At 36.5% G+C, this 25,142-nt stretch overlaps 1 protein-coding gene across 8 annotated transcripts in view; it reads left to right on the plus strand.

The window, feature by feature from the left end:
* Positions 1 to 25,142, plus strand: part of SNX14 (sorting nexin 14) — a 69,086-nt gene that overhangs the window by 43,037 nt on the left and 907 nt on the right. For 6 of the 8 annotated variants that reach the window (XM_027091198.1, XM_027091211.1, XM_027091220.1 and 3 more), the window contains 11 exons: positions 4,987 to 5,188; positions 12,258 to 12,341; positions 13,730 to 13,830; positions 15,882 to 15,993; positions 18,326 to 18,366; positions 18,494 to 18,613; positions 21,003 to 21,126; positions 21,401 to 21,565; positions 21,743 to 21,838; positions 24,092 to 24,183; positions 24,855 to 24,911. In XM_027091198.1, coding sequence (XP_026946999.1) covers positions 4,987 to 5,188; positions 12,258 to 12,341; positions 13,730 to 13,830; positions 15,882 to 15,993; positions 18,326 to 18,366; positions 18,494 to 18,613; positions 21,003 to 21,126; positions 21,401 to 21,565; positions 21,743 to 21,838; positions 24,092 to 24,183; positions 24,855 to 24,911 — 1,194 coding nt within the window. The remainder of the gene's footprint in view (positions 1 to 4,986; positions 5,189 to 12,257; positions 12,342 to 13,729; positions 13,831 to 15,881; positions 15,994 to 18,325; positions 18,367 to 18,493; positions 18,614 to 21,002; positions 21,127 to 21,400; positions 21,566 to 21,742; positions 21,839 to 24,091; positions 24,184 to 24,854; positions 24,912 to 25,142) is intronic. The other 2 variants (XM_027091228.1, XM_027091233.1) reach the window with 2 other exon arrangements.

Genomic DNA, 25,142 nt, shown 5'->3' on the forward strand with positions numbered 1-25,142 from the left:
TTTTTTAAGGAACCTCCATACTGTTCTCCATAGTGGCTGAACCAATTCACATTCCCACCAGCAGTGCAAGAGTGTTCCCTTTTCTCCACACCCTCTCCAGCATTTATTGTTTCTAGATTTTTTGATGATGGCCATTCTGACTGGTGTGAGATGATATCTCATTGTAGTTTTGATTTGCATTTCTCTAATGATTAATGATGTTGAGCATTCTTTCATGTGTTTGTTGGCAGTCTGTATATCTTCTTTGGAGAAATGTCTATTTAGGTCTTCTGCCCATTTTTGGATTGGGTTGTTTGTTTTCTTGTTATTGAGCTGCATGAGCTGCTTGTAAATTTTGGAGATTAATCCTTTGTCGGTTGCTTCATTTGCAAATATTTTCTCCCATTCTGAGGGTTGTCTTTTGGTCTTGTTTATGGTTTCCTTTGCTATGCAAAAGCTTTGAAGTTTCATTAGGTCCCATTTGTTTATTTTTGTTTTTATTTCCATTACTCTAGGAGGTGGGTCAGAAAGGATCTTGCTGTGATTTATGTCATAGAGTGTTCTGCCTATGTTTTCCTCTAAGAGTTTGATAGTTTCTGGCCTTACATTTAGGTCTTTAATCCATTTTGAGCTTATTTTTGTGTATGGTGTTAGGGAGTGATCTAATCTCATACTTTTACATGTACCTGTCCAGTTTTCCCAGCACCACTTATTGAAGAGGCTGTCCTTTCTCCACTGTACATTACTGCCACCTTTATCAAAGATAAGGTGACCATATGTGCGTGGGTTTATCTCTGGGCTTTCTATCCTGTTCCATTGATCTATCTTTCTGTTTTTGTGCCAGTACCATAGGCAGGTGGATTCTTAACCACTGCGCCACCAGGCAAATCCAGGAGGCTATCTTTAAAAAGCTGAGAAAGTTTGTTCTGTTTTGTAGTGGCCCAAGGAGGAAGGAAATTCTGTATTGGTCTTTATTTACTTATTTTTTATTGAAGTATAATTTTTTGTTTAATTTTTAATGGAGTATAGTTGATTTACAATGTTGTGTTAGTTCCAGGTGTACAGCAAAGCGAATCAGTCATACATATACACATATACACTCTTTTTTTTTTTTTTAGATTCTTCTCCCATATAGGCTATTACATAGTGTTGAATAGAGTTCCCTGTGCTATACAGCAGGTCCTTATTAGTTATCTATTTTATATATAGTAGTGTGTATACGTCAGTCTATCTCCCAATTTACCCCCCACCTTACCCCGTTAACCATAAGTTTGTTTTCTGCATCTGTGACTCTACTTCTGTTTTGTAAATAAGTTCATTTGTATGCTTTTTTTTTAGATTCCACATATAAGCGATATCATGCGATATTTGTCTTTCTGTGTCTGACTTACTTCACTCAGTATGACAATCTCTGGGTCCATCCACGTTGTTGCAAATGGCATTATTTTTTCTTTTTTATGGCTGAGTAATATTCCATTGTATATATGTACCACATCTTCTTTTATCCATTCCTCTGTTGATGGACACTTAGGTTGCTTCCATGTCCTGGCTATTGTAAATAGTGCTGCAATGAACATTGGGGTGCATGTATCTTTTTGAATTATAGTTTCCTCTGGGTATATGCTTAAGAGTGGGATTGCTGGGTCATATGGTAGTTCTAATTTTAGTTTTTTAAGGAACCTCCATACTGTTCTCCGTAGTGGCTGTACGAATTTACATTCCTACCAACAGCGTAGGAGGGTTCCCTTTTCTCCACACCCTTCCAGCATTTATTGTTTGTAGATTTTTTTTTTTAATTTTTAAATTTATTTTTGGCTGCATTGGGTCGTCACTGTGTGCGGGCTTCCTCTAGTTGCAGCAAGCAGGGGCTGCTCTTCGTTGCAGTGTGCGGGTTTCTCACCACAGTGGCTTCTCTTGTTGCAGAGCACAGGCTCTAGGCGTGCGGGCTTCAGTAGTTGTGGCTCGTGGTCTCTAGAGCATAGGCTCAGTAGTTGTGGCACACAGGCTTAGTTGCTCCACGGCATGTGGGATCTTCCTGGACCAGGGATCGAACCTGTGTCCCCTGCGTTGGCAGGCAGATTCTTAGCCACCGAGCCACCAGGGAAGTCTTGTTTGTTGATTTTTTGATGATGGTCATTCTCTCTGGTGTGCGGTGATACCATTGTAGTTTTGATTTGCATTTCTCTAATAGTGATGTTGAGCATCTTTTCATGTGCTTTTTGGCCATCTGTATGTCTTCTTTGGAGAAATGTCTATTTAGATCTGCCCATTTTTTGAATGGGTTATTTATTTTTTTGATATTGAGCTGCATGAGCTGTTTGTATATTTTGGAGATTAATCCCTTGCCAGTTGCTTCATTTGCAAATATTTTCTCCCATTCTAAGGGTTGTCTTGGAAATTCTTGATTGGAAGCAAAGATAGTAATAATGGAAAGTAGGGTAAGAGGGCAAACTAATTGTTAGTACTCTGAAGAGAAAAGACAGGAGGTGGCTAGGGTGTTAAACCAGACCAAGATAGTCCCACTTAGGATTTGGGGGTACTGTGCTAGTTCTAAACTGTGGGACCTCGGGGAAATCTCCTTTGCCTTGTTTAGGAAGTGTATGGGAAAGGGAAATTGCCAGTCTCACTGCCAGGGCTAAAGTGGTATGTGATCCAAAATTGAGACCTGGAAGATTTTTATTTTTTTAGAAAAGGATCAACTTGATGTGATCATTTGGTAGCAGTGCCTCCTTGCTATGTGACCTTGGGTAAATTGCTTAATTTTATTTTGATTTAACTTCCTCACATGTGAAATGGGGATAATAGTATCTAGCTTGTATATGGGTGTTGTGAGGAGTAATAAGTGATATATATGAAGCACTTGGGACAGTGCCCAGCACACAGTAAGTGCAGTAAGTACTATACAGTGTTATAATACCATCAGATAAATTATAAGTTAAATTGGCATATGTATACTGGCCTGGGAACCAAAGTCTTCTATGTAAGGTTGGGTCTGTCTGAAAATGCATTTCTGTCCAAGTTCAGAACTGATTCACAGATAAACTTCTGGAACGTAATACGCCCATTGGTATATTGGCAGTTATCCCCAACATAGGAAAGGCTAATAATGAGTTAAATTATAGTATTTCTCAAGGAAATAGGGGGACATCTCTTTGCCTTTTATCCTCTGCCTGTTTTATTCCCTGTCTTCTTTGTAGCGGGAACATCTGTTTGAAAATGAGAAAGCACTTGGTTTTCCTTTTTATAAAATTTTGGTTATATATTTTTAAATAATATTAAAGGAATCCCTGAAAATTCTTGAAGAAATATTGCCCTAGAGATTTTTCATTTACTTTTTTGATATAAACACCATTTAAATGGTAGCAGTAATAAAATATTAAACTTTGTTCTTTGTCTTTTATTGATATTTTTATGTTAAGAATTTTCTATTTTGTTTCTTAGATTGATTTTTATTTAAGAATGTCCCATTTCTTGGCTTTTAGTCAGCTTGTTAAACAAATTTTCTATCATTTTATGATTCATTTTATCATTTCTCGTCAAAAGCCAAGTCTGTTAACAAAATTACAGTTGTAATAACCATGGAAAATGCTGCCCTGTACCTCAGATTCCAAGCAGTGGAGTGGGTGTTTCCCTCACACATGCTTCTCTGTTTTTCTTCCAGGTTTGTAAGGAGATAGATAGCCTTGTCCCCAAAAGGCAAGAACTAACACTTATCGTCTGTTTTTACAGTTTCATTGTTTTAGGCCTGGAAGACATTTTTGTTTTCAACAGAGCATTAAGAAGTCTTCCTAAGATTCTTAACAGTCTTATTAGGGGTGACAGAAAGCCATTTTAGGATAGGAACAGAAAAAGGGATAATTGCCAAGGGACTTAGTGGGGGAGGAAAAGAATTCACTTAGAAGAGAGTTGGCTACCAGGTGTGGGAAGAGAGTAGAATGGAGAGTGAAGGTAGGGTGCTAGAATTCTGGAAAGAAATACCTCTTCTCTACTGGTTTGCTCTGACTAGACTGTTCAGAATTCTCTTAAGCGCTACAACCTTTGACTCATTTCCTTAAAAAAGTGTGTTCAAGATGGTTGTGTTTTATCTGTAAAATTTTGCCCCCTTTAACATGAATCAGAGATGTCTAGGTGACCAGGTGTTATAATGTGCCAATTCAGAGATTCTTTTCCGATTTAGTGAAGACAGACATTTTTTTCCCCTTCTTTCTGCATGTTTATTTCTAGAACATGTTTAACACTGTTTTTTTAAAATAATTGTTCTTCAAGTAATATTTTAAAGAATATTTATTTTAAATATTTATATTATTAAAATTTTAGAAGCTAGGAGATGAAAAAACAATCTTAATTATATAGAGGTGGGTCCCTTTCAGACCTTTTTTCTAATTTTATATTATCTAATGCTGCAGTGAATATATTTATACTTGTGCCTTTTTCACAGTTTAAAAAAATTTGTCTAAAATAAATGCTTGTGTTAGAATAAGTTGCCAGAAATGGAATTAACTTGGTTGAAACTGTTTTATGGCTTCTTATATTGATAAATGTATATGGGCAAAACACTTTCTAAAAGGATCGTACAGGTATATCTTGTAACCAACAATATATTGCATATCCAGTTTATCTGTGCAGTTTCCATCAGTGGCTGTTATAAAATTTTACATTCCTAAATGAAAGATATCAGTACAGTAATTTCTACTTCTTATTATCAGAGTTAAATATTTTTCTGTATTTGTGTATTTTTAATATCTTTTCCAGTAATTGCTGAAGTGTCTTATATTCTGTTGAATTTTCATATATTGGTGATGCAACAAAACCTGGAGTTGATGCTAGTAACTTGTTAGTTTTATATCCTTAACCTTTTCAGTAGAAAATTTGATATCACTTAATTTCAAAAGTATTAAAAAATTATAGACTTTATATGGGCATATTACTTTGTAGTTACATCTCATATGCTATAGGTATAAAGGTCCTGGAAGTATTAATTTTTTTTTCTGATGATTTTTTTTCCAGATTGAAGAAGGTATTGTTGTAATGGAAGATGATTCTCCAGTGGAAGCTGTGAACACACCTAATACTCCTCGAAACCTTGCTGCATGGAAAATTAGCATTCCATATGTAGACTTTTTTGAAGATACCTCCTCTGAAAGGAAGGAGAAAAAGGAGAGAATACCAGTGTTTTGTATTGATGTTGAAAGAAATGATAGAAGAGCAGGTATTAATATTATTAATGCATATAGCACTAATCAGGTATTAAAATGATTAAGACAGCATTTCTCCCCCTCCATTGTTGTGGGCTAATAATAATTGGTAAAAATATGATCAAACACAACTTTACAAGTTTTCTTTATGTTTTGCTGTCTTTTTTCTTTTGGTTATTTCATCCGTGTGTTACAGTCGAGACAGGGGTAAACAGCATCCACAGCAGGATAAATATTCGCCACCCTGGGCTTTGTCCAAGAGAGTGGGCAGTCTGTATAAGCAAAAACACATCAAAGTTGTGCACATTTTGGGAATGATGAGCAGAAAAATAAAGTTGACCTCAGGAAGAAGGGACAGTCTGTGAGGAAAGAAGGAAAAAGTGGCAGGGTTAGGAAACGGTTTCGAGAGAGGAGTGACGAAGTGATAAGATGAAGGTCAGTGGTAATGATTCCCCTTATTTATTTTTCAAAAAGTATTAGGTGTTTGATTTTTCTCAGAAGCTGATCCTGTTTCATGCATAGGAACATAAAGTATAGGAATGGGGAAGGAAGAATGCTCAGAGTAGCTAGCAATGATATTCCCTATTGTAGTTAAATACCAGGCAGGATCTTGTTCTCTTCAGTTCTGAGTCACTGCTACTGGATTTTGCTGTAACTTCTGTTTGGTCTTGCTAGATGCTGTTCTATCTCAGCATTTTAATAAGTATACAGACAAACCTTTGTCGATATTAGAGTTTCATTTCAGTTTCAAACACAGTCACTTACGTCTTTTGTCTGCTGTTTCTGCTGATAGGAATTTTAAGTGTTAAAAAGAATTTGGAAAGGAATACCCTAGTTAACTTCTGGATTCAATTCTTTGCTGTGCCTAGTACTTAAAATCTGGCTTTTCTCTCAGTGTTCTTGGCTCTCAGAAAATTATTTAAAATGTTTGACTATTCAGATATAAATCCCTATCAATATAAATAAATTGCTTTTTATTGAGGTATAATTGACATACATTATTACATTAGTTTTAGGTACAATATAGTGATTCAGTATAGTGATTCTGCATTTGGATACACTGCAAAATGATCACCACAATAAGTCTGCTTACCGTCCTTTACCATACAAAGTTAATACAATATTATTGACTGTGTTCCCCATGCTGTACTTTATATCCCTATGACTTATTTATTTTATAACTGGAAGTTTGTACTACTTGATCACCTTCACCCATTTTGTCCTTCTCTGGCAGCCACCCGTCTGATCCCTGTATGAGTCTGCATTTTGTTTTGGTTTGTTTGTTTTGTTTTTTAGATTCCATGTATAAGTGAAATCATGTGCTATTTGTCTTTCTTTGACTTATTTCATTCAGCTTAATACCCTCAAGGTCCATCCATGTTGTTACAAATGGCAAGATTTCATTCTTTTTAAATGGCTGAGTAGTATTCCATTGTATACATATACCACACCTTCTCTATCCATTCATCTGTTGATGGACATTTAGGTTGTTTCCATGTCTTGTTTATTGCAAATAATGCTGCAGTGAATATAGGAGTGCATATATCTTTTCGAATTAGTGTTTTTTTGGATAGATACCCGGCAGTGGAATTGTTGGATGATATGGTAAATCTGTTTGTAATTTTTTGAGGAACTTCCATACTGTTTTCCATAGTGACTGCACCAATTTACATTCCCACCAGCAGTACACAAGGGTTCCCTTCTTACCACATCCTCATCAACACTTGTTATTTCTTGTCTTTTTCACAGTGGCCATTCTGACAGGTGTGAGGTGGTATCTCATTGTGGTTTTGATTTGCATTTCCCTGATGATTAGTGATGTTGAGCGTCTTGTCATGTGTCTGTTTAGCCATCTATATGTATTCTTTGGAAAAATGTCTATTCAGATCATCTGTCCATTTTTTAATAGGTGTTTTTGTTATTGAATTGTGTGAGTTCTTTATGTATATGGGATATCAAGCCCTTATTAGATTATATGCTTTGCAAATACCTTCTCCCATTCAGTAGATTGCCTTTTTGTATTGTTGATGGTTTCCTTCACTGTGCAAAATCTTTTTGTTTGATGTAGTCCCATTTGTTTATTTTTGCTTTGTTTCCCTTGCCTTTAGAGTCAGATGAAAACAAAAAAATCACTAAAACCAATGTCAGGGAGCTTGCCACCTGTGTTTTCTTCTAGGAGTTTTATGGTTTCAAGTCTTTCATGCAAATCTTTAATTTATTTTCAGTTAATTTTTTTACATGGTGTAAGATAGTGGTCCAGTTTCATTCTTTTGCATGTAGCTGTTCAGTTTTCCCAACACCATTTATTAATTTTAATTTTAGTTTATAAAATTTTTTTAAAAATTTATTTATTAATTTTTGGCTGCATTGGATCTTTGTTGCTGCACGCGGGCTTTCTCTAGTTGCAGCGAGCAGGGGCTAACTCTTTGTTGCGGTGTGCGGGCTTCTCATTGTGGTGGCTTTTCTTGTTGTGGAGCACGGGCTCTAGGAGCACGGGCTTCAGTAGTTGTGGTGCACAGGCTCAGTAGTTGTGGCTCACAGGCTCTGGAGCTCAGGCTCAGTAGTTGTGGCACATGGGCTTAGTTGCTCCACTACATGTGGGATCTTCCTGGACCAGGGATCGAACTCATGTCCCCTGAATTGGCAGGCGTATTCTTAACGACTGAGCCACCAGGGAAGCCCTAATTTTATTTATTTATTTATTTATTTGACCGCGCCGGATCTTGGTTGCGGCACGCGGGATCTTTGCTGCTGTGTGTGGGATCTTCATTGCTGCCTGTGGGATCTTTAGTTGTGGCATGTGGGTTCTTAGTTGCTGCATGTGGGCTCTAGTTCCCTGACCAGGGATCGAACCCAGGCCCCCTGCTTTGGGAGAGTGGAGTCTTAACCCCTGGACCACCAGGTATGTCCCTATTTTTATTTTAATTTTTAAAAATAAGTCACACTGGTGGCGCAGTGTTTAAGAATCTGCCTGCCAATGCAGGGGACATGGGTTCGATCCCTGGTCCAGGAAGATCCCACATGCTGCACAGCAACTAAGCCCATGCTCCACAATTACTGAGCCTGCGAGCCACAACTACTGAGCCTGTGCTCCACAACTACTGATGCCTGTGCGCCTAGAGCCCATGCTGCACAACAAGAGAAGCCACTGCAATGAGAAGCCCACACATTGTAACGAAGAGTAGCCCCTGTTCAACACAGCTAGAGAAAGCCTGCGCACAGCAATGAAGATCCAATGCAGCCAAAAATAAATAAATTAAATAAATAAATTAAAAAAAAAATAAAATAAGCCACCCAGTTTATGGTGTTTTGTTATAGCAGCCTGAGCAGACTAAGACGGTTACAGAAAGGTTGCAAAAAATAGTACAGAAAGTTGTCATACACCCTTTACCCAGCTTCCCCTTGTATTGACATCTTATAAAACCATAGTACAATGATTGAAACCAGGAAATTAGCATTGATGGGATATTCATTTGAATTTCACCAGTTTTCCCACTAATACCCTCTTTCTGGTTCAGGATCCAACCCAGGATCCCACACTGAATTTAGTCTTGTCTCCTTAGTCTCCTATGTTCTGTGATAGTTTCTCAGTCTTCCCTTGTCTTTAATGAACTTGACACTTTTTTAAAGAGTCCTGACTAGTTATTTGTAGAAAACACTTGAGTTTGTTCCTCCACTTGAGTTTGCTGCTCAACAATGTTTACTTATTAAAGGACAGAAGAGGCTCTCCTTTCCCCACTGTATATTCTTGCCTCCATTGTCATAAATTAATTGACCATATATGTGTGGGTTTATTTCTGGGCTCTCTCTTCTGTTCCATTGATCTATGTGTCTGTTTTTATGCCAGTACCATACTTGTTTGATTATTATAGGTTTGTAGTACAGTTTAAAATCAGGGAGCATGATACCTCTAGCTTTGTTCTTTTTTCTCAAGATTGTTTTGGCTAATCAAAACTACAATGAGGTGTCACCTCACACCAATCAGAATGGCTATCATCAAAAAATCTACAAACAATAAATGCTGGAGAAGGTGTGGAGAAAAGGGAACCCTCTTGCACTGTTGGTGGGAATGTAAATTGATACAGTCATTTGGAGAACAGTATCGAGGTTCCTTAATAAACTAAAAATAGAACTACCATATGACCCAGCAATCCCACTACTGGGCATATACCCTGAGAAAACCATAATTCAAAAAGAGTCATGTACCACAATGATCATTGCAGCTCTATTTACAATAGCCAGGACATGGAAGCAACCTAAGTGTCCATCGACAGATGAATGGATAAAGAAGATGTGGCACATATATACAATGGAATATTACTCAGCCATAAAAAGAAATGAAATTGAGTTATTTGTAGTGAGGTGGATGGACCTAGAGTCTGTCATACAGAGTGAAGTAAGTAAGAAAGAGAAAAACAAATACCATATGCTAACACATACATATATAGAATCTAAAAAACAAACAAACAAAAAACACTGGTTATTGAAGAACCTAGGGGCAGGACAGGGATAAAGACGCGGAAGTAGAGAATGGACTTGAGGATACGGGGAGGGGGAAGGGTAAGCTGGGACGAAGTGAGAGAGTGGCATGGACTTATATATACTATCAAATGTAAAATAGATAGCTAGTGGGAAGCAGCCGCATAGCACAGGGAGATCACCTCAGTGCTTTTGACCACCTAGAGGCGTGGGATAGGGAGGGTGGGAGGGAGATACAAGAGGGAGGAGATATGGGGATATATGTATATGTATAGCTGATTCACTTTGTTATAAAGCAGAAACTAACACACCATTGTAAAGCAATTATACTCCAATAAAAGTGTTAAAAAAACAATAGACATAGGGATAGTCAAAAAAAAAAAAAAGAACTAGAACTTGAAGGTTTGGAAAATTCTCAAACTATCCATATATCATGCTCTGGAAAAAAGCCAAGGGTGTGGCTGAACAATGGTTTGCTGAAGAGATCAGGCATGTGACTCATGGATCAATCATCTCAGCAGAAGCCAGGAATAGAGCTGTGGCTATCCAGGAAAGATCTGTGGAGGACCCTGTTATTTGGAACTCTCTGGGCTTCTTGGACCTGGATGTCTGTTTCCTTCCCCAGGTTAAGGAAGTTTTCAGCCATTATTTCTTCAGATAACTTTTCTGCCCCTTTTTCTCTTCTCCTTTTGGGACCCCTATAATGCGAGTGTTATTTCACTTGATATTATCCTGTAGGTCCCATAAGTTATCTTCTTTTTTTTTTTTTTTGTGGTACATGGGCCTCTCCCGTTGCGGAGCATGGGCTCCGGACGCGCAGGCTCAGCGGCCATGGCTCATGGGCCCAGCCGCTCCGCGGCATGTGGGATCTTCCCGGACCGTGTCCCCTGCATCGGCAGGCGGACTCTCAACCACTGCGCCACCAGGGAAGCCCTATTTCCTCATTTTACTTGACTCTGTGCTTCTTTGTGTGTATTAGGGGAAACAGCTACCTCTCTCAGTCTTGAAGAGTGGCCTGTGTAGGTGATTAGCCCTCTAATTCAACCTTGCCCTAGGTCTTCTTTGTCTTTTGAACCTTTGTGATTGTCTAAACTGCCTGATTTATTCTTGATATATGCCTGTTATGGAGCATGTGCCAAGACCTATTAGTGTCCCAAGGGGAGGAATCCCGTTTATCGCCTCGTTTCAGGCTGATGGGAAGCCAGACACTTAGGCAGCAGCCTTTAAAGTAGGCAGATATATACAGTCCTGCAGGGCCACAGTCAAAATCCCTACCTGCCTCCATTCCAGGAGATCTGTAGGTGTCCTCGGGGTGCATAGCTGCTTAGACGAGTGTATGAACTCCTGAGAGTTCTTATTGAGCTGTAGTGAGGCCAAGGGGGTGTGCAGGGATGGTGTCTCCCTGCTTACGTTCTCTGGGTGCTCTTCCTTAGCTCCTAGATGTGTGGAAAATCTGAAGCCTGTCCCTCAGGTTGAAGCTCCAAGCTAAGTAAATAGGCCTTTTTCACAGGAAGACTGGGGGTTTATTTAGTGTGCTGTCTGTGCAGTCCCTGGGGGGCGGTGTGCCTTTCCAGGAACTGTCTTTCCAACTGGTACAGTCCCGTGGAGCTCAGTATTGCCAGCTCCCTTAGCCACCAGGGCCAAGTGATCAAGGGGTGTCCCCTGTGTGGATTGCACACACCTGCTGGCTTCAGCAAGGCAGCTGGTGAGTGTAGGGGGCAGGGCATGCTGGCCAGTGTCAGAAAGGCTGCCTGTGCTTGCAGCTCTCAGCAGTGCAGTGGGAGAGTGCCTTGCCTATGTGAGTGAGCTGGCTTTAGGCGGGGAGAGGAAGAATGCTGCAGCTGCTCGTGCTTGCCAGTCACAGCCCGGGAGCCAGGGAGCGCTGCAACCACTCTGGCTTCAGCAAGGCAGTGGGTTAGTGCTGCAACCACTTACCCCTGCCTATCCAAGCAAGGCTGGGGGGTGCCATTTCCAAGCTTGTCTGCCTGTGCTAGCAGGGTAGGTGGGGAGACAGTAATGGCATCTGCCCCTGCCTGCATCTTGGGAGAGTTTCAGCTCTCCCCTGCCCCTCCAGCATGCTTTTAGATTAGCAAACGAGTTTTCTTACATGTAGTCTAGGCACTTTCTTTTCTTTTCTTTTTTTTTTTTTGGTACACGGGCCTCTGACTGCTGTGGCCTCTCCGGTTGCGGAGCACAGGCTCCGGACGCGCAGGCTCAGTGGCCATGGCTCATGGGCACAGCTGCTCCGCGGCATGTGGGATCTTCCCGCACTGGGGCACGAACCCGCGTCCCCTGCATCAGCAGACGGACTCCCAACCACTGCGCCACCAGGGAAGCCCAAGGCACTTTCTTTTCTTTTTTTTATTGGCTGCACTGTGCAGCTTGTGGGATCTTAGTTCCCTGACCAGGGATCGAACCTATGCCCACTGCAGTGGAAGTGTGGAGTCATAACCACTGGACCTCCAGGGAATTCCCAAGAAATAATAAATTATTAAGACTGGAATAATTTCCAGCTTTGTATACTTAATGTTATAAATAGTGCATTCTTTTAGTAGTAGTTTGTAAAATTGTTTATTTCTCAGTGTGTATTCATTCATTTTGCAGTTGGGCATGAGCCTGAACATTGGTCTGTCTATAGAAGATACCTTGAATTCTATGTACTTGAGTCAAAACTAACAGAATTTCATGGTATGTTGTCCTTTTTGTATAAAACATTACATTTCAGCATTAGCTTTCTTGAAAGCTGTTGAACCAGCTTTCTGAAATTACTTTCTAATTTTAAGTAACTGTACTAAGGAAATGTAACAGTGACACTTGTGTACACTACTAGTGATGATAGGAATGTACTGTTTTTATCTCATTTCTGCTTATTTATATTTTTTAAGTTTTTACAATGCAAATTTATTGCTTTTCAAGCAATAATGATATTAAAATTTAAAAGACAGTGGCAGAGAATTTAAACCAGGCATTTGAGTTGCTCTTTTCTTTTGCCATCATCTTCTGTGGTAAACATGTTTCTATGTAACATGACAAATGTTTTGATTTAGCTCTTAGATTTCGATATGGAAAAAAAACCTTGTAGTTGTGTGTTTCTTTTAAGGGTAGATCAATCAGAAAAGCAGAGCACTCTTTTCAGTCTTCCTCTCACCTCTCAGTCTCTCTTATCTGTCCATTTGTTTTAGTTAATATTAGGTTTATAGTCATGAAGTATTTCTAGTCATTTTGTATGTAAATTGCTGAGCTTGAATTGTGTATTCTGAATCTTTTGATTTTAGAAAAGTTCTGTGGAGTGTCCCCTGATCCAAATTCAGGTTGGTTTTGAATTGTAAAGGGCAGGAAAACTTCTCTACTCTGCTATAAGAACGAAGCCCACAATAAGGAGATTATAGAAAGATAAAAAATACAAGGTCCCACAAATCTACTTTTTTGTCTAGATTTTGAGTTTGTACTTGTCCTTAAATGGTTTTCTCTTTGCCTTTGCCAGTCTGGTACAATGCCATCCTTGTCTTGGTCTTTCTCTGAGACTTTTCCTTTTGATTTAGAGTTGAGAAAAGATCATTTATCTCCGTAATTTAAAATCCTGGACCAATCAAAGTTGGTTGGATTCCCAACAATATTTTTCCTTTTTGGTACTAAAATGTCCAAAGTTGGCCCTGTCTGAGAAAACATGTCCATGGTTTTTAAATTTTGTTTTTAAGCTTATATAGCATTGGCAAAATGCTGCCATTTTCTCCGTGAGAGAGTAGGTATTTCTTCAGTAAGATTTTGTCTAATAGAATCCCACCAATTTCAAAATAATCTCATGGTAAGTTTTTGAAGCTTTTTTACTAGTATAGAAGGCTAAATAAATCTGTGTCAATGAAGGGTGGTGATATTTTGGATATCAGTAGAGTCAAGTTCTTTGGTCTGGTCTTCTGACTTTTGAAGCTCTCTGATTTTGTCAAAATTATATAAAGCATAATGCCACATCTCTACAAGGCAGCACTGGGAATCTGAAGTTGCCATAGTAAATTATAAATTAGGTTTAAAAAATAATAGCAGAACACAGTAATACCTTTCATATATATTAATTTCAGGTACATTTCCTGATGCCCAGCTTCCTTCCAAGAGGATCATTGGCCCAAAAAATTATGAGTTCTTAAAGTCTAAGAGAGAAGAGTTTCAGGAGTATCTACAGGTACAGCTCCAACTTAATTTAAAACATCCTCTAATTTGTCTCTTTTTCTCTTGTACATACATATGTGCTGTGTCTTACAATACCTGTCAATGTGGATTTCTAGAATCCTTTATTAAAAAAATTTTTTCCCATGTGGAAATGAGTTATTGTCAAGAGTACTTTTTAAAAGAAATTTGATAACCAGTGAAATACCATATATTTTCTCGGAGGAAAAAATGTCTTGTATTGGGCATAGTTTAAAACTTTTGATGTGGGAAGTTAGAGAGAGAAAAAGATAGTGAGAGAGAGAGGAAGAAAAAACTTTTGATGTAAAACATTAAATGCATTCTAAGAATACTGGGTTTTTTTTTTTTTTTTTCTTATTTTTTGTTTGATTTTGTGTTTAGCACTTTCTGAACTCTGGGATTTTTCCCTCCTGTTTTATTAATTATTATTTTTTTTTTGCAACTGTACATTTTTTTTTAATTACTTGGGATCTCCTGACTCTACCACCATTCACCACTTGGAATTGAATTCCATTTTTCTCAGTGTGTGCACATTGTGTTGTGTAAACAATGTAATTGCTATTTCCATTGTTGGTGCAGTCTGCTTAAAAGTTACCTACTTGAGACTCTTCTAAAATTAATGACCATTTTTCTTTAATCAAGTAAATAAGATCAAAAACTGGATAATTTTATTTGTTTTATTTTTTAAAAATCTCCTGGACTTCCCTGGTGGTGCACTGGTTAAGAATCTGCCTGCCAGTGCAGGGGACACGGGTTTGATCCCTCGTCTGGGAAGATCCCACATGCCGTGGAGCAACTAAGCCCACGTGCCACAACTACTGAGCCCACGTGCCACAACTACTAAAACCTGCATGCCTAGAGCCCGTGCTCCGCAACAAGAGAAGCAACCACAATGAGAAGCCTGTGCTCTGCAATGAAGAGTAGCCCCTGCTTGCCACAACTAGAGGAAACCTGTGCACAGCAACGAAGACCCAACACAGCCAAAAATAAAAAAATAAATTTAAAAAATTTAAAATCTCCTTTATTTGGACATGGAATTTTGTAGTTTTAATTAAGTGTTAATTCAGTTAAATTTGGATGCCTTTTAGCCAACAATAAGTACTTTTTAAATTAAAAATATTCAACAGTGTAAAGGGGTGTTTACATTATATTTTCTGTATTTGAGCCAATGAATACCTCAACCCAGAAGGTATTTTTTTCATAACTTTTTGGTGATATGAAAATTGAAATATGATATAAACATTAACTATTGCAAGGATATTTGAACACAGCGTATGCTAGTGTTAACCTGTGGTTTTGTTGATATCATTAAACCCATTATTTGAACCGACTAATTCTAAGAACTAGAGAACCTCATTCTAGAAGAAATATTTTTTGGTAATATGGAGTTAAATGTTGCAGTACTGGTATTTCATTTTAACTCTTTCATAGTTACAAAACTGAATATTAGGTAAGACTGGGTTAAATCTCACTTTAAGACTTCAGTTTGTCTTGTAAGAAGAAATAGTGTGTTGCAAGCAGATCAGGCAACAGAGTCTCCAAGTTATTTCACATTTCCACGTTTAGTTCTCTGCAAAACCCTTTATACCAGCTTCCTTTAATTATCAAGATAGATGTATGATATTGTAATACTTATTTTATAGTTGAGAAACTGAGAAATAATATTAGCTAATGTTTAATCTTCCTTCCTGTGTATCAGGTACTGTGCCTCATCTAACAATACTGTAAGTAGGTAGTGTTATCTTCATTCTACACATCAGGAAACTGACTCTTAGGCAATATATGAACTTTTCTAGGGACAGCTAGCTAGCAAATGGAAGAGCAGAATTCAAACCCATTCATGTGTGACTATAGAGGTCTTACCCTCTTATATGATGCTATTCTTTCTATAAATGTGCTTTGTTATTATTCTGAATATGAAATAGCCTTTGAGGATTTAAAATTGTTTTCTTGGTTAAAAAAATCATTTTAATGTAGTTTTCATCACTCTTCTAGATTGTTAAAACTGTTTTTCCCCCCCCTTTTTTTCTGTTTTTGTTCATCAAGAAACTTCTGCAGCATCCAGAATTGAGTAATAGTCAACTTCTGGCAGATTTTCTCTCCCCCAATGGTGGGGAAACACAATTTCTTGATAAGATACTACCAGACGTAAATCTTGGTAAGTCAATTTAAATAATCATATAGAAGAAGATAAACTGAAAAGAAAAGAAGCAGTATTTTCAGATTAATTTAGAAAAATAATTTATAGAGTGAAGCCATGTATCAAAACTCTGAAGGACTTCTTATATACTGTTAATGGGAATATAAATTTGAAAACCACTTGTAACTTTAACGGAGTATAATCTATAAAAATATTGAATCACTGTGTTGTACACCTGCAAGTAATATAATATTGTAAATCAACTATACTTCAATTAAGAAAAAAAGGAAAACCACTTGGAAAAACAGTTTGGTGTAAAACTGAATGACCCAGCAGTTCCTCTCTGAGATATACACTCTAGAGAATCTTGTATTCATATTTAACAATGTTCTTAGCAGCATTGCTTATAGTAGCCTAAACTGGAAATAATGCAGATGTTCATCAGCAATAGAGTAGACATAAATTATAGTAGTTTCACAAAATGAATACTTAGAGCAATGCATACCCATGGCATGTAGCTGCTTGGAACAGTGTTGATAATCTTAAAAACATGATGTTGAATGAAAGAAGCAAGAGGCAGAAGAATGTATGCAGCATGATTCCTTTTATATAAAGTTCAGTATAGACTAAGCAATAAGATAAGCTGGAAAAGTTTGAATAAAATTGTTAAATATCATAATGGAAGAGAAGCAGTATTTCTAAATATATTTTATATAATGTCATCTTAAGTATATATAGAACTAAATGAATAAATATTACAAGTGGGCATTTGGCTTCTATCTGTATCTCTACAATTTTTTTTTGTTTTTGCGGTACGCGGGCCTCTCACTGTTGTGGCCTCTCCCGTTGCGGAGCACAGGCTCCGGGCACGCAGGCTCAGCGGCCATGGCTCATGGGCCCAGCCGCTCCACGTCATGTGGGATCCTCCCGGACCGGGGCATGAACCCGTGTCCCCTGCATCGGCAGGCAGACTCTCAACCACTGCTCCACCAGGGAAGCCCTCTCCAAATTAATACATATAGTTGAGCCAGAATATTTCGTGTGTGTCTTATCGAGGGAAAATGTGAGAACATTTTGTATTTGGTTATACGTAATGTTTAGGAGATAGAATTGGGTAGACCTGGTTACTGACTAGGTTTGACTGAAGAAGAAATGATCAAAAAATAATAAAATTTAAAAAAATATTTCAGATGTGGAAAACACAATATATTGGCTTCAAAATGTTTAAAAAGGCAGAATTAAAATGAATAAACATTTAATCAAGTCTCCAAAATAAAAAAAAATGATGATCCAGGTTTCTGTTTATACAACTGGATGAATGCTGTTACTTGCTGAGATACGGAATAAATTTAGAGTAGTTCTGAACTTGTTGAGTTTATAGAATCCAGTTGAGGAAGTTTTATAAGGTAGGAGAGGCCAGGAGAGAGGCACAGAATAGAGATTTGTATGTTATTTGAAATCAGATTGAGCAAAACATTTGGCTCAGGAAGAGCATGTAGAAGAGAGAAGCACAGGATGCAACACTGTAGTTCAAAGAACTTGGGAAATTCTGAGGTGGGAGGAGTAATTTATGGGGGTACCAAAGGAGAAATTTATGGGGGTACCAAAGGAGAAATAGGAGAAATAGGAGAAATAGCCTGGTGAGAGGGTTTTTGCCTTTTGCTATTGCCATTAGAGTCTACTTTTTTCTAAACCGGACTGAAAGAAATTTAAATTATATTAATCAACTTTGACTGATTTTTACAGTCATTTCTAAATGCTTGAGAAAATCTCGTGATGTTTGATATTTTATAATAAAGGAACCTGGAGATACGATCAAGAGAAAATTCTGGCAAACAGGATTAGAATATATATTCTTAATCTAAAGCTGAGAATGCAAACTATTCAAATAGCCAATTTAAATAGTGTAGCAACTTTTAGAGCTTCTTTTTCCTTTTGACTAACTTTTGCATACTTTTAGATATCTTTATATATTCACCATTGCTTAAAATGTTTTGAAAACATTTCAATGGAAAATTTCAAATATACACAAAAGTAGAGAGATTTGTATAGTGAACTCCTTATCCCTTCAATAGTTATTGACACTTGGCTTGTTCCAGCCCTTCACCTGCCTCTCACCCCACTGGATTACTTTAAAGTATCCCAAATGTTGTATCTATAAATAGTTAAGACTACCTGATTTATTGTAGATTTTTGTTAAGCGTGAAATGCTCAATTATAAATATTTTTTTTACCATTTTGCTTTTTACTTGGCTGTTTAGTGTTTTAAATTACCTAGTAAAGTATTTATATGAGCAGTTATGAGGTATATTATGCCTTGTTAAAATTAATATTTTACTTTTAATTGCAGGGAAAATTATAAAGTCTGTTCCTGGAAAACTAATAAAAGAGGTGAATGACTGATTTATGTGTATTCTATAAAATGATAGTTATAAGCATATTTAAATAGCAATAAATTTTAATGGGTTATATGATAATGAAAATCATAATCTTGATTTTTATACCATGATCTCCACAGAAAGGTCAGCATTTGGAACCTTTCATCATGAATTTCATTAATTCTTGTGAATCTCCAAAGCCTAAACCAAGTAAACCAGAACTGACCATTCTCAGCCCTACTTCAGAAAATAATAAGAAGGTACTGTGCATTGCCTCAGAGAGCCATTAAGTTTGAAGCTGTCCTACTTGAGATGACTTTTCCATTATAGGGAGAATCCTGTGTTAATGAAATGGATGGGACTTTATATTTTCCTTATGTGGAAATTAATTGTACAGTATAAGGAGTATATGTAGTTGCTTCGTTCTTTGCTTTAAACGGGGTGGGTTTTTTTTTTTCCTCTTTTTATAAATTTATTTTATTTGTTTATTTATTTGTGGCTCTGTTGGGTCTTCATTGCTGTGCACAGGCTTTCTGTAGTTGGAACGATCTGGGGCTACTCTTCATTGTGGTGTGTGGTCTTCTCACTGTGGTGGCTTCTCTTGTTGCGGAGCACGGGCTCTAGAGCACAGGCTCAGTAGTTGTGGTGCACGGGCTTAGTTGCTCCACGGCATGTGGGATCTTCCCGGCATGTGGGATCTTCCCGGACCAGGGTTCGAACCCGTGTCCCCTGCATTGGCAGATAGATTCTTAACCACTGTGCCACCAGGGAAGCCTGGGGTAAGTGATTCTTTAGAAACCGTATTCGTAAACTATCATTCTGTATTTTGGGGAATTTTTAAAAGTGGTTTTCTTAAGCTGTAAATCACCAACTTCCAGTAATCAAGGAATTAATTGCTATAATATATTTATTTGCTGGTATTATATAATTTTAATGGCTTATAAAATATTTCATCGATTCATTGAACAAATACTTTATTGTGTGCCTGCTATGGAGAGGCACTGGGAATATAAAGATAAATTACCTGTCTGCAAGAAGCTTAGTTCAGTGCCAGAGTAGGACCCAGTATGGGGAGCTATGTGAGCCCAAAAAAAAACCCTTCATTTTGTTTATCACTATAAAGGGTATCTTTAATTTTTTTCACTTTATAGGTTTATTGTTGGTAAACAGTAATACAGTTGATGGTTGTGTATTAATTTTTAATTCAGTAATCTTGCTAGACTTATATTAATTTTAGTAACGTATCCATTAATTCTTTTAGATTTACACATGCAAATGATGGCAGTTTTCTTTCATTCATGGCTAGGACCTGCTATACGAAGGGAATGGTTGCAGTGTTTCACCATTAAATAATAAATAGTGTAGCTTTTTTTGTAGAAATCCTTTATGAGGTTAAGGAAATTTAAGTCCATGTTTATGGGTGTACTTAGCCTATAATTTTTCTTTCTCATTGTATCCTTGTCAGGTTTTGGTATTAAGGTTATATTAATCTTTTTCTATTTGCTGGTAGAATTATAATTGGAATTATTAGTGCTTTAAATAAGTGATAACCTGTTAATAGCCATTTAGGCCTCAAGTTTTGTTTGTGGGAATTTTTTTTTTTTTTACAACCAATTTAATTTCTTTTATGATTATAATATTCTTCAGGTTTATTATTTCATGAGTCAGATTTTGATAGGTTATGTTTTTAAAAAAATTCTCAAAATTTTGGCCTGAAGTTGTCAATAATATTTTGTTTTCTCTGACATCTATAATTATGTCCCCTTTTATTCCTGACATTTTTTGTCTTTTTCTTTCCTTTTCCTTTTTGATCAATCTTGCCAAAGCCTTTGTCCGTTTTATCATTTGGTTTTGTTGGTCTTTTCTATCAGTTAAAAAAAATTGTTTTAGATTTATTTATTTATTTATTTGGCCACACAGCGTGGCTTGCAGGATCTTAGTTCCCCGACCAGGGATCGAACCCAGGCCCTTGACAATGAAAGCACGGAATCCTAACCACTGGACCACCAGGGAATTCCCTATCAGTTTTTGTTTTTAGTTCCTTAATTTCTGCTATTTGATTATTATTAATGATAATAGACTCTTTTTTTTTTGGCATACTTTTGGGGTAAGTAGGGCTGCGATTTAGTTGCACTTTAGCATTTTTGCTATAAGTAATTCTTATATAGTAGGCCTTTCTGAGCTTTGACTATTATTGTCCAAATAAACTTTGCTTAAAGCTTAATGTTTACCTCTAAACATCCTTTAATTAAATAGTGATTTATAATCTTTAAATCATGTTAGAATTAAAATTAGCTATTATTGATGTTTTTATGCATCTTTATGTAGATATGTTCATTTGCTCCTTTCGGTGTAAAAAATCAAAGGGGTTCTTTATAAATAATGAATTTTCTGTTATGTCTAATGAAAGTCGATTTTTGTTTAATATTTTGGCCCCCCGCAAAATATTGTATTTTTTAATTCAATTTTGGGTGTAAATGTGGAATTTTGGGGGCAGACCTTAACCTCTGTGACATTGTAGGGTTTTTAAAAATATTCTCTTTTGATTGGACAAAGTTTAAACGCCTTTGCTCTGTATCACTTTACCCTTAGTAATTATTATCAGCAGGTGTAATAAACTATATTTTTTTATTTCAACTTTTACTTTAGCTTTTCAATGATCTGTTTAAGAATAATGCAAACCGTGCTGAGAATACAGAAAGAAAGCAAAATCAGAATTATTTTATGGAAATGATGACTTTAGAAGGAGTCTATGATTACCTGATGTATGTAGGTAAGATATCTGTGGTTACTGTTAAAACCTGTTTCTCATCCATGTATTATATTTTTTCTGTGATGCAAATTAATGCTCTTGAGTATTGCCCCATTATAATCTTTTTTAATTGAAGGTACTTTTTAAAATAAGAATTCAATGTATATAATTGATCTTGAACATATTAAAGTTATTAGTGTTTACAAATAAAATATTGACCATTTGTATTTTTTGCATTGGAAAATGTTCAGATATCTATTTACCTTAATGAAGTGTTCTGTGTGATCCTTCTCAGGACGGGTGGTTTTCCAGGTTCCTGACTGGCTTCATCATCTCTTAATGGGAACTCGAATCCTCTTTAAAAACACCCTGGAAATGTACACTGATTACTATCTTCATTGTAAACTAGAACAGTTATTTCAGGAGCACCGTTTGGTTTCACTCATAACACTTCTCAGAGGTTTGTATTTTCTCATGTGTTTGTTTCATGTTTTGAGTACTCGTAAGGATTTTAATTAGACCTAAAAGAGCGAAAAGTCTTGCTTTTCTTTGTTTTATTAGTATTTCTACCATGAGGAAATACTTTGTATATAATAGGTGAAAATTCCAGCAAATGTTTCTTTTTGTCTCTTTTTAGATGCTGTATTTTGTGAAAACACTGAACCTCGCTCTCTCCAAGATAAGCAAAAACGAGCAAAACAGACTTTTGAAGAAATGATGAATTACATTCCAGGTAATGTAATATTTAAAAAGTAGTTTAATATAGATTAGCACTCTTTTGAGGTCATGATGTATAGTAATTATTGAGGCTAATTTTTACTGTGAGTTTTAATTTTAGAAGTAGTTACAGAAACCAATTAAAATTAACTCAATTGGTTAAATAAAATTTGGTTTTTATGATGTTAGCACTAAGAACTTTAAGGTAAGCCTGTTTCTACTCACACAATAGTCGGATTCTTTCAATAACTTAGAATCAGACTGATCAAAGTGATAGGTTTGTGGGACGGTTGGAGTCCTGCTGCCCAAGCACTTCACCAGGAGAAGAGCTAAACTAGTGTGTGTGAGTGAACGGTCAGAATTCATTCATTCATCCCAAGTTTATTGAGCACGTTCCATGTGCCAGGCACTGTGCAGAGCGCAAGGGATATAAAAATCGTACTTGGGTAGCTCAGTCTGGCAGGAAGGTAGACATACAAATAAAACATACATGTGATTATAGAGCCATGTTCAAGTTACATAGTATCTCAAAGGAGGAGGGTGATCCCCTCTCTTACAAAGGAGGTAGGCTTGGGCCACTAAATGAATGAATGGTAGTAACCTCTTACTGAGATGGGAAACATGAGGAAAAAACGTCAAGAGGTCAAAGCAGAGGATATTTAGTTTAGGACATTTTGAATGTGAAGTGCCTATACATTATTCAGGAGGAAATGTCTAGTAAGCAATTAAATATCCAGGTTTGGAAATTGGAGGAATGATGATATAGGATAAATATATGGGAGTCATGTGTGAGTGGGTAATAATGACCAGGGAGAAAATATAGAGTAAGAATGGAAAGTACCTTAGAAAATTCTCATCATTGAAAAATGAGTCTCAGAATGAGCCTGCTGCTCTGTGAAGACAGTTAAGTTAAATCCCTGGTCTGAATGTGAAAGTGAACCACAGCTGTTTTTGAGTGAATCTTCTCTAGGTATATAATGAAGTAATTTCTTACTTCTTTTGTATTACAGTGACCTTTAGCATTTACAGTTTTAATAACAGTCTTAGTTTTAACAACATGGAAAGCCAGTGAATGTAATAATTTCTTATTTTGCTCAGGCACGAATTTGAATCACATCTACTTCAAGACTTCATTTGGGAAGAAGTAATTTAGCTACTGAGGAAGCTTAGCATGCTTTCTGTTGTCCTCTACTCATTTCTGCCTTAGTAATGAAGAATCTGAAAGGATCGTTTATTTTTGTCCATTATGCTTCATGCATATTAATTGGGAAATTCTGTGTAGTATTGGTGAATTAAAGGATTCACAAAGACGCATAAATATCAAGGATCTACTAAACTTATTATAAATTGAATTTGGCTTTTGCCTCTCAGGGTTAGATTTACCTTATAAAAGCAAACATAAAATGAGCATTTTCCATGAACAGCATTAAGAGTTTCATTATGATCAGAGTGGAAAGGACAAATATTTGAGCACCTTGTTTACTTAAAAATAATTTTCTTTTCCTGCTTGGAGGAAAACATTCAGCACAGATTTTAATAAGGACTGACTGTGGTAATAGGAGTGATACATGACAGCTGTGTAGTCACACATGAATTGGAACTTTGGGGACTCTAAATTAGTGTGTAAACATTTTCCCAGGAGATTGTTCTGTAAGATAGTCAATACTAATTATGCAAAAAGTACAGAAATAAAGTGGTCATATTCATTGAAGAGAGTCTATGTTCACCATAAAATTAAATTAATTATTAAAAATATTAAGATATTCAAATATTATGAAAACAGAGAGAGTAAAAAGTAGAAGCCATCCTGTCCCCACTGTGCAGAAGTAGCTACGAGCTCCCGTTTGGTGTTAATCCTCACAGACAGTTTTTATGTATCTCTATACATGTATGTACAAATGTACGTGCATAATTTTAGCATTTTATTTTGTTTGTTTTACTTGAATGGGATAATAAAATATGTATTATTTTCCAACTGTCTTTTATCACTTAATAGTATAAACAGATTTCTTTACTGCAGCATTCCCCAGAGCTTGCAGTATGCATTGTGCATTGTGAATCTCCCAAAGGAGGATTCCCAATACTGCATTTCTTGACCACAGAATCCTTTTTTCCAAGAGCTTCTTGCCAGAACACTGATTTAGGAAATGCTAATTTACAGTTTTTGCATAATACCCGGGAAAGAGAGTGGAGATTTTGCTTTATGATCCAGTAAATGATAAGTCACTTTATAATATAAAATTGTTTCACATGTGGCTTTCTTGTTTAGATCTGATAGTCAAGTGTATTGGTGAAGAAGCCAAGTATGAAAGCATCAGACTTCTTTTTGACGGTTTACAGCAGCCAGTTCTCAACAAGCAGGTAAAATTCATTAAAGCAGGTTGACTAGTGTTGGCTACGTTTAGCAAATGACACAGTAGGGTGTCTGGTATATTATTAACTGTGAAGTGATGCTATACTAAAGGAAGGCAATGTAATTCAAACATTTGGATAGGAAAAAGTATCTTTGTTAATAACTCTCTTTTGCTGAATACCTTTTTTTCTTTATAACATGAACTGTTTTGATTTAAAATAAATATATATTCACTATAGAAATTTGGAATATACTAAAAATTCATGAAAAAAGTAAAAATTTAAATATCAAGAATTCCATCATTCATTCAGGTTACATAGAATAACCACAGTTAACATTTTACTGTTTATAGTCTGTTACATAGCCCGTTGAGATCTTAATACAGCTACAATTTTGTATCCTGCTTGTTTTCTTTAAAATTGTTGTTACATATAAAATGTTTAACATAAAATGAATTATGAGGAATAATAGTAAAATGAACTCATGTGTATGTAAAACTCATCTTTAAAATAGAACATTATGGATACTATTGAAGCTACTGCTTTTGTGCTTGTTTTATATTGTCAGTTTTATTCCCTGCCTTCCCCTTTAGCGGTAACCATAGTGCTAAATTTGTGTTTATCGTTTCTATGGGGTTTTTTGGTCTAATGTCTTAAAAAATATTTTTTTGGCGTTTTAGCTGACTTATGTTTTATTGGACATTGTGATACAAGAACTGTTTCCAGAGCTCAGTAAGGTAACTGAAAAGCGCAATTTTTCTTTATGTTTTTAGTGGTATGCTGGCATTTATTTTAATTAGAGACATAAAAATTAAGGAAACCCTTGTGATTCTGATCATTTTAAAAATGAACACCCTTATTTTCTTCATTCAACATGCTCAAACATAGAGTGGATTTTGGGAGATAGGAGCTGAATAGCCTCTGCCTTGACTTCCTCCTTTCCCAATTACAGTCAGATAGGGACACTA

This window comes from Aethalodelphis obliquidens, unplaced genomic scaffold (genome assembly GCF_003676395.1).
Source record: "Aethalodelphis obliquidens isolate GAN/ISIS:26980383/991018 unplaced genomic scaffold, ASM367639v1 scaffold3, whole genome shotgun sequence".
Lineage (NCBI taxonomy): Eukaryota > Metazoa > Chordata > Mammalia > Artiodactyla > Delphinidae > Aethalodelphis > Aethalodelphis obliquidens.